This window comes from Fibroporia radiculosa (genome assembly GCF_000313525.1).
Source record: "Fibroporia radiculosa TFFH 294 genomic supercontigs, scaffold2057, whole genome shotgun sequence".
Lineage (NCBI taxonomy): Eukaryota > Fungi > Basidiomycota > Agaricomycetes > Polyporales > Fibroporiaceae > Fibroporia > Fibroporia radiculosa.
In genome coordinates this window covers 9430-19159 of record NW_012133331.1, presented here as the reverse complement: position 1 = coordinate 19159, position 9730 = coordinate 9430, and the positions used below count along the sequence as shown (strand labels likewise).

Genomic DNA, 9730 nt, shown 5'->3' with positions numbered 1-9730 from the left:
TTTTTTTTTTTTCACGCCGAGGAGCTGACGTAGCCATTCGGCTGTACAGGAAGCAATTCGTCGTGGGCAACGCCGCACACCGTCCACTCCTACTTCCGTAATGTTGAGCTATGGGGCAGCGCTAATAGCAGCGCTTCCTCCGTGAAGCTGGACTCGTCTGCATCGCGCATCGACAGATGGATCGTGCTCTTGCTGAGTGTAGTGGCTGGGGTCATGGGTGTGCTTATTTGATTTGTACGATGCGCAAGGGAGTGAATATGATGCATGTGAATGGTGACCGTAACACTTGTAGCGTGATAAGTATTTTGGCTACGGTCAGCAAGTCAGACTAAAAGCGTGTGTGTCGGCCGTTCGCCACCGCGAGCACTCAGCAAGGTTGAGCAAAGCAAGTTCGATCGAAACTCGCAGCCAATGAGAGGCAGGCGAATGCGTGGTCCCGTGCAGAGACCGTCAGCCGAGCAGCTCGGGGACGGGTCGCAGGCAGAAACACGATCCACCCAAATGGCATCAGCATCCTCCTCCCCCTCGTCCCACACTCCAGCCCGTCTTCACCATTGTCCTATATTGCGTTCTGGCGGGCTCATAGCTCTTTTCCCGCAGACATGGCCCACATACCACGAACAAGTGCCCTCACGCGCTCTCTGACACGTTCACTTGCATCTCTGAACCATGCTCCTCCGGCAGGAAAGAGGTGCGCTCCTTTGTATCTCTGCATGCGGCGGTCACTGACTATGGATTTAGTCCTACAGGTATGCTACACATGAAATCAGACTTGATGTCCGTAGTGACCAGCGGTCATAGCAATCGTCATGCTGAACATGGGCGGCCCGTCTACGGTGCGTTCCGTCTCGGTCTCCCTCTTTCGCTGCTCAAAACTCTGCCTGTAAAGGTCCCAGAGACATATGATTTCCTCCGCAACCTCTTTTCTGATGGCGACCTCATCCCGCTGCCTTTTCAATCCGTCCTTGCGCCGTTAATTGCCCGCCGGCGCACTCCCCAAATCGAACAGCAGTACACCGACATTGGTGGAGGATCCCCTATCCTCCGCTACACCAACATCCAGGGCGAGCGCATGGCGGCGCTTCTCGACGAGCTGAGCCCTGAGACCGCGCCGCACAAACACTACGTCGCGTTCCGATATGCGCGTCCACTGACGGATGAGACGGCGCGACAGATGAAGGAGGACGGGGTGAAGCGTGCAGTCGCGTTCACGCAGTATCCCCAGTACAGCTGCAGCACGACAGGGAGTAGCCTGAACGAGCTGTACAGGAGAGGTAAGGCTGGCGAAGTCGGTGACGTAGAATGGAGCGTAATTGACCGGTGGGGAACACATTCCGGCTTCGTCGAGGTCAGTCCGCGTGCATTCTCGACAAGACCATGCCAAGTAAGATTGCTTTCAGGCTGTCGCGCAAAACATTGAGCGCGCACTTGCAAAGTTCCCCGAGTCGACGCGCTCGGATGTGGTGCTGCTCTTTTCTGCTCACTCGCTCCCCATGTCTGTCGTGAACCGCGGCGACCCGTACGTTCTCGAGGTATCAGCGTCTGTGTCGGCGGTGATGGACCGGCTTGGACATTCGAATCCTTACCGCCTGGTGTGGCAGTCGCAGGTGGGGCCGTCGGCGTGGATGGGTATGCAGACAGGCGAGGCGTTGAAGGGGCTCGCGCGTCTGGGGCGCAAGCAGGTGGTCCTGGTGCCGATTGCGTTCACGAGCGATCACATCGAGACGTTGTACGAGCTGGACCTGGAGTACGCGAAGGAGGCAAAAGAGGTGCGGATCGCCGATGGCGCGCGGTGTTCTCTCTGGGTGACCATTGCTGATTGACGCTGTAGCACGGTGTGGACGTGCACCGAGCGGAGTCGCTCAACGACTCGCCTGTGTTCATCCGCGCGCTGGCCGACCTCGCCGCGGCACATCTGAAGGAGGTTTCGTTGGGCCGGGCGGGATACGCAAGCACGCAGATGGGGTTGCGTTGTCCGGGCTGCACGAACGCGACGTGCGGGCAGCAGAAAGCTTGGTTCGCGCGTGGGGGGCGGTAGGACAGATCGGAGCTGGGTGGTGATACGTACACGAAATGATATTGGTTCTCTTCTCATCTTGTGCGGCTGAGTGCGGACGGCTGAGTGTGTGAATGGCGTGAAGCCGTCCGAGGCGTCTTGGGCCTGTGCACTGCCCAAGGCGATCACGGAGGAAAACAGGACGGCGCTGGTTCGTCCGGTCGCGTCGCGAGATTATGGCAGAATGGTTCGATAGAGTCACGCCCGCTCGCCCTTGGCTGCAGCGTAGTACCAGAAGGCCCATCCCCAGATATATACTCCAAGTCCTTGCTCCATCGAGCGTGCAGCCTGCCGCCAGCCAGCCCGGCTTGCTCTCCCACCACGATGTCCTCCACCATCGCCTCCTCGCCTGGAAAGGTCCTCCTCGCCGGGGGCTATCTCGTCCTCGATCCCGTCTATTCCGGAGTCGTCGTCTCCACCAGTGCCCGCTTTTACACCGCCGTCAAGGACCTAGACGAGGCCGAGACAATAGCGCGTGCAAGGGCCGGCCGCCCTGTCCAGATACGCGTCCGCTCGCCTCAGTTCGTCGACGCCACCTGGCTCTACTTTGTCTCCTTCGACGTCGATGGCGTCCGTGTCGAGCAGGTCGCAGACAAGTAAGCATGCGCCGTCCACTCCCCTCGCACGACCGTGCTCCTACTCTCCCACAGCGCGTCTACGTCGTCGAGCAAGAACAAGTTCGTCCACCTCGCTCTCCAGCGCACCCTCGCCCTCGCCCACCAGGTTTTAGGCGAGGGCACGCTCCAGAACAAGCTTGCGTACGGTCTCGACATTACGATCGTCGGCGATAATGACTTTTACTCGCAGCGAGCACAGGTCATTGCCCGTCCTTGAACTCCCATTCTGCTCCTGCTCACCCATTGTGCTTACATGCCTCGCGCAACCACCAGCTAGCCTCGAAGAACCTCCCTCCCACTCTCGCCTCCCTCGCACAGCTCCCCCCCTTCAGCACGACGGGTGTCCGTCTGCCCGAGGTCCACAAGACCGGTCTCGGGTCCTCCGCGGCCCTCATCACCTCACTCGTCTCTAGCCTGCTCGTACACGTTGGCGCCATCCCGCGTGACTCCTTTGAGAACGATACCGAGGGGGGTAAGGAAACCGCGAGCGCAGGCCGTCGCCTGGCGCATAATCTCGCCCAGTACGTGCACTGTCTCGCACAGGGCAAGGTCGGCAGCGGGTTCGACGTGTCTGCTGCGGTCTTTGGCAGCCAGATCTACACCCGCTTCGATCCTGCCGTGCTGCAGCCGCTCATGGCCGACGATAGCGTGAGCCCAATCCGTCTTACCCCCGTTGAGCCGAAACTCATTCAGCATGTTCAGGCGACGGGTCCCCCACCCCTCCCGCACATCTCGCATGAAAATCCTGCGTGGGACTATCGCGTCGAGCCGTTCAGGTTGCCTCCACTTACGCGATTGATGTTGGCGGACGTGGATGCTGGTAGTGACACACCGTCGCTTGTTGGCAAGGTATTGAAGTGGCGCAAGGAAGATAGTGTGACAGGTGAAAGATCTGCTCGGGCCCCCACCGTGCACCTTTCTCACTGACACGGGCATCCTAGCGAACGCACTGTGGGATGCGCTGAATAACGTCAATCGCGCGCTCAGCGCCGCGTTGCTGAAACTGGCGAAGATGTACGAGCAGAACACAGCTGCGTATGTGAAGGCGGTGAAATATCTGTCGACGCTGCAGACCGTGCAGGTGCGTTGGTTGCCACTTTGCTATAAGCTCGTCCTTGCTCCCACTTATCGCTGGCACATTAGTGGCTGGCAATCAACCCAAATCTCGCGCCGGCAGATCAGGAAATCATGGAGGCGTTCGCGGAAGTCCACCAACTGTCTGAGGCGAGTGTGCTGGCCATTTCGCGTGTTGTGAGAAGATGTCACCGAAGCTCACTCTAACGGACAGGACATTCGCGCAAAGATGCGCGAGATGGGCAATTTGTCTGGCGTGCCAATCGAGCCACCAGAACAGACGAAATTGCTCGACGGATGCGTCGCTGGCGCCGGAGTCATTGGGGGTGGTGTGCCAGGAGGTGGGCAATGGGTACAACTTGGATTTCTGCTCGCTCGCTGATCGAACATATTCTCTTCCGATTCCAGCGGGCGGTTATGACGCGATCTGGCTGCTAGTCCTCGATCCCCTCAACTGCCCTCCTGCCGAGCTGCCTTCTAGTCGGGTCGAACGCGCCTGGACAAACTGGAAAGGTCTCGACGTGTCTCCACTCTCCGCGTCCGAGAGTGTCGCAAAAGGCGTGCGGCTTGAAGAAGCAGCACAAGTGCCCGGATTGCAGGCACTCATCGACGCACCTTGGTGAGCATGTGCGAGTAATAGATGAAATTAGGAGATGTACAAGTATAATCGCGCGGGATTCTCATGTCCATGGGTAAATAGCAAGTCCGTACCTAGCTATATCGTCACAAGTAGTCCTGGATTCGATGCTCTATCTTCTTTCTCTGGTCTATACATGTATGCCAATGTAGATGCTACAATGCCAAGCGAGTGCTAGATAGCGTGGACGAATTATTGATGTAAGACTCGCCCGGCCTTCACGCGCATATTCGAGCGCCGCCTTCGGGTGTCCAGACCTTGCCAAGTGCGAGGAAGAGCGAAATGGCCAGGACGACAGTGCCAAAAGCGACGCAAATGACCGCGGGAAGTTTACTGCGTGAGTACCACGACGGACCAAGGTCTGCCAGACGAAGATAACACGCGGCGGGGAATATGAACGCCAGTGCTGTAGCCGACGCACCGCCTGTAATTTCTAACATCACACCGAGGTCGCAAGTAATGAGCGCAACTTTGAGTGTATAAGTCAGATGAGGTGCACGCGGTAATCTAAGACAGACGTACTGATCATTGAAGAGCAAAGTATAACTGTGGTGAAGAAGACATGTCGCTGCATGTTGAATGGTTCATGTGGGAAGAAAAATTGCTCAATGACCTGGTTGTGCTTGTCTTTAGAAGGCCTGTGCATCAAACATAAACATACGACACATACCTCTCTGCACACGAACAGTTCAAGCGGTAGAGTGGTGAACATGTTCAATCCAAAACAAAACCTCGCAACGTTGATCACTGTGTCGTTCTACAAGTCAAATATAGCTCAGCACACGAATCGGATGCAGGAAGATGTGGACAAGCATTCTTACCCCTGCAAAGTTGTTCAAGATATTTCCCTGTGTTTTGTCAGTGAAAACCAGGTATCCTGATATAGCTAGCGTGCAACATGCTACCAGCGACATGGCAGTGGAAATATGAGTGACTTTTGCGAATCGATCGAGTGTTGGCGTTTTAAGGCTCCCGTAAATAAGCAGGGAATTGTGATGGCAGACAAACGCAAAACTGATGACACCGATCGCCTGGAAAAATCCCGGGCCCAATATCGTGAACCTTTTGGAAGGATCGCCTTTGAGTTCGGGTGAAACGCGCTGGCTTTCGGCGAGAACAGCTGCGACGATCGTAACCATACCAATGAGCGCTAGGAAAGATGCTCGCGCGAGTTTGTCGATGGAACGATGTAAGGAGAGAGGATAGGATATGCAGATGGTACATAGCGCGATGACGAATTGGCGCTTCGTCAGAAGGGAAAGCACAGGGATAGTATATAATGTGGGAAAGACCGAGCGGATAACGTGTGGAATGGTGTCGCCTAGATATAGACGTCGGTTCCAAGTGATATTTATAATGACGTTACGACGTACCAATGATGATACCAAAGGCGCACATGCCTAAATCCTAGTGAATATCATGAGAGGAAAATCACACGTCTAACTCACCTCCAAACGCAAATGCGAATTGGAAAAATGACACTGCAGCACGGCCACTGGATCCAAAGCAGTGATGCATAACCTCGATGTACGAATTTCGACCGCTGAGCTTTGCGTTAATGACAATGAGGCGAATGGTCCAGTCCGTCACGGCGCACAACACAACGAGTAATACAATCCCCGTAAAGAACCCGGCTTGTCGCACTGCATACGGAAGACCTATTCACGGAGCATAATTCAGCATTAGCAAAATAATAAAGGAAAGGAATTACCGATGATCCCTGAGAGAGCTATATTAGTATTATGGGCATTGTTAAAATAATCGCTTTACCTGCGCCTAAGATTGAATTCGCCATGTTGGCAACGGAATCAAATACTCCACCCCCAGCAAGCCTCTTGGCTGCGAGTTCCTCCAGATCCACATCCTCATTTGCATCTCCACCACGTTGTTGAAGCTGCAGGGACCCATCAACACTCCTGCGCGCAGTGGCAGAATCGAGCAGGCCAACGAGTAAAGGCACAGTCTGGTCACGGTTGCGGTTAGATCGAGATGATCTCAGCTGCTGTGCGGCCTCCAGCTGTGCGAGGGCTTCTCCGTCGAGATCATCAGTGTCCAGCTCATATTCTGGGGAAACCAAATTGAATACAGGTTAGTGCGAAGAGAGAACGCTTCCGACTCACGCACCGGCTTCGCGGCTCTCGAAGGTCGACCTAAGCGGTGGGCCGATCACCTGAACGTCCTCCTGAAATCGTACAGAATGTCCACTCTTAGGTGTCTGTGAGCTGGCAATGTCCACCAGGGAGGACTCTTCCGTGTTGTCGTCGTCGTCGTCTACGGAAAATAAAACGTCGGTTGACGAGTGGTCTTCCTCCGAGTGACCCAGGAGAGGCTGCGAGGCAGCCTCCTCCCTGTCACTATCTCGCTGCCTGCTCCTGCCGAGCATCGTCTCCTGGAACCATAGACGAGGCCGACGGGCGGCGTTTGAACGTTAACAAATCCTGTTGTCTTGGGCAAGCTAGTTCAGTTAGTAAAGTACGACGAGCCGGATGCATGACACCTTGCTCACCTACCGGCCGTAATAATGAGTGGCTGTCGCTTCCCGACAAGCGAACAAGAGACAGCGGCACCTGACACTTAAAATTTGTATGTGAGACAGAGGGGGAGGATATGACAAGTAGGTGGCGTTAACCGTGCAGCACAGCGTACGAACACGAACACACACTGGCAGCGTGTGAGGCCAGCGCCAGTAGTCGCACAGGCGCCGAGCTCGCACTTCGCTCTATGGACTGAGTTGGACTCAACCACCTGGCTGTATCAAATTATTTCAGCATGCCCAGGTTGTCCTTGCCATTCTCAAAGGCAGTATTCAAATACAACAACTATGGGATCTGACGATCTGGTTTATCGGTGGCTATCTCAGGCTTTTTGGGCTGGAGAAGAACTACGTATCTACAGCTGATAATTCTGATACCAACGTTTATCTGACCTATAGTCGCGAGCTTCGCCGCTCTTTCGTAGAACATTTACTAGGACTCGGGGCGATAGTGAACACTGAAAATGTGGCCCATGATATAATGACACTTCAGCTGTCGCTGGTTCACTGGGACCTTCAGCATCGAATTCCAAATTCTGGGCAACTCCTGACAATATTTCAGATGTTTGTGGTAGGCATCGTATACTTTGATGTGCTGACGGCGTGTCTGGCCAAATTTTTGGTGAATTACGACCTTGAGGCTTGTCCTTGCACCGGTACATCCCCCAGGGACCAACTTGGGGCTGACGAAACACGCCATTGCCTGTAAGAATGGGGTCGGAGCACAGCAGTCTCCCGTACGCAGCCCTTCAACGACGATTTCTGGAGCATAACGAGGACCGGAGGTTGCTTCGGTTGTTTCGATCAACGATCGTTCGCTGCAGGATTGGTGTGTTGCGGGCCGCGGGCTGACAGAAGCTCGAGGTCCTGGGAGTGATGTACCATTTTATGGCCTCATCCAAATGACATCTGAGGTACATGGTATGGCGTGACAGCCTTGGTTCGCCAACAAATTGATAGTCTGATAAATGTTCTGTACTTGCATGTACTCTCCAGACGCCGGATTCGCTCATTATGTCTCTCTATTCTGCGGGCCTTCGTTATGATTTCCTGCTAGGTGCGTTTGACTACAAATTTCCCGGGGAGAAGAGCTCCAGATCTCAAGCTTCGTTTCCTACAGTCATGTCGCTATCTATCACGCAATTGCGGGGCTTTCTTTCGTGATGCATTTCACCATATAATGAAGCCTTTGATGATGTTCCGTTACCATGCTGCAACATGGGTGCTTATACATGTACTTCCCCTGGCGTGTTTTCTTTAAGGAGATCCCTTCGAGGTTCGGGTGAGCTTCTCCCTTCATCCGCCATCTCCTCCGCCGCTCGCTTTGGCAATCAAACGCCTGCGAAGGATTCTGGTTTCTCGGAACATGGCTACTGCTAGCCGAGAGACTACTTCTGTCCAAGGGTCCCTCTCCGACAAGGAGTCTGTCGTACCTCACGAAAAGGCGCGGCTAGGGCGGACGCTCGAGGAGAATGGTACCACCGAGGCCGAACGGAGGCTCGTCCGGAAACTCGATGCACGACTGTTACCAGTCCTAACCCTGCTTTACCTGCTTTCCTTCCTCGATCGCTCTAACATTGGAAATGCAAAGCTTGATGGACTGACCACGGATCTGAAGATGACCTCAGCCGACTACTTAAACGCTCTGACCTTGGTATGATCGCCGTATTGACGGCCCCTTGTTGTTACGATGCTAATCTCAATATAGTACTTCCTCGGTTACGTGCTGTTCGAGATCCCGAGTAATATCGTCCTCAAACGCCTGACGCCGAAGTTATGGCTCCCTACGTTGATGGTCGCTTGGGGTATCGTGTCTACCCTTATGGGTGTGGTCAAGAACTATGGTGGTTTGCTAGCCGTGGTAAGTACGCGTGGCTAATTGCTGATATACCATGTCTGTTTATGAATATTTGAATGTCGCAGAGATTCTTCCTTGGTGCAACAGAAGCTGGGTTGTTCCCGGGCGTTGTATACTATTTGTCCTGCTGGTACAAGAGGAAAGAGCAACACTACCGAATCTCCATTTTCTTCAGTGCTGCAAGTCTTGCGGGTGAGTCCTGAGCTTCGTACACAACACCCAAGCTTGAGCTGAGACCAAGACCGAAGGCGCATTTGGTGGCGTTTTGGCATTTGGTATCGGTAAGATGGCAGGTGTGGGCAACAAGCCGGGATGGGCCTGGATATTCATTATTGAGGTAATGTCGTGAATTTGTTCTAGCCGGTGCAAGGTCCTACAACTTTCCGCATCTCCACAGGGATTGGCCACCATTGTGATCGCGTCGATCTCGTACTTCTTCGTCCACAATTACCCGGATACAGTATCATTCCTGAACGAAGAAGAAAAGCAGCTACTTCACGACCGTCTCCGCGCCGATACGGACGCGCTTAGTGGGGAACAATTCAAGTGGTTTTACGTCAAGAAAGCGTTCCAGGACGTTTCCGTCTGGCTGTACTGCTTCTGTTTCGTAGGTTGCTCGCTCCCGCTGTATACACTTTCGCTTTTCCTGGTACGATTCTGTCCTCTCCACGTTCCCATCATTCTCTAAGCAGCGGAGCCCATTTCAGCCAACTATTATCAGCGACCTGGGATACGCGGCAGCAGAGGCACAGCTCCTTACAGTACCCCCATACTTCGTCGCGACCGTCCTAACCTTCCTCACCGCGTGGGGCTCGTACCGCGTCAACCGCCGCGCGCCGTTCATCATCGGTGGCTCGGTGCTGGCCATCATCGGCTACATCATCCTGCTCACCTCGTCTCGCGCAGGCGTGCAGTACTTCGCCACGTTCCTCTGCACGGGGGGCGTGTACCCCGC

At 54.5% G+C, this 9730-nt stretch overlaps 3 protein-coding genes across 3 annotated transcripts; 2 read left to right on the top strand and 1 right to left on the bottom strand.

Annotated features, from left to right (window-relative positions):
* Positions 1-602: 602 nt before the first annotated feature.
* Positions 603-2038, top strand: FIBRA_03517 (uncharacterized protein; the record flags this gene model as incomplete). The annotated part of the gene is made up of 6 exons (XM_012325356.1): positions 603-691; positions 742-749; positions 802-836; positions 890-1348; positions 1401-1769; positions 1832-2038. The coding sequence occupies 6 exons, from the start codon at positions 603-605 to the stop codon at positions 2036-2038; spliced, it is 1167 nt and encodes a 388-aa protein (XP_012180746.1).
* A 342-nt stretch (positions 2039-2380) lies between these two features.
* FIBRA_03516 (uncharacterized protein) lies at positions 2381-4370 on the top strand (the record flags this gene model as incomplete). The annotated part of the gene is made up of 7 exons (XM_012325355.1): positions 2381-2652; positions 2707-2872; positions 2947-3556; positions 3615-3754; positions 3817-3924; positions 3962-4088; positions 4156-4370. The coding sequence occupies 7 exons, from the start codon at positions 2381-2383 to the stop codon at positions 4368-4370; spliced, it is 1638 nt and encodes a 545-aa protein (XP_012180745.1).
* Positions 4371-4602: 232 nt separating this feature from the next.
* FIBRA_03515 (uncharacterized protein) lies at positions 4603-6767 on the bottom strand (the record flags this gene model as incomplete). The annotated part of the gene is made up of 9 exons (XM_012325354.1): positions 4603-4853; positions 4907-4997; positions 5055-5141; positions 5206-5705; positions 5758-5784; positions 5833-6042; positions 6096-6104; positions 6155-6448; positions 6509-6767. 9 exons carry the CDS (start codon positions 6765-6767, stop codon positions 4603-4605), a joined length of 1728 nt encoding a protein of 575 aa, XP_012180744.1.
* Between the last annotated feature and the right edge of the window lie 2963 nt (positions 6768-9730).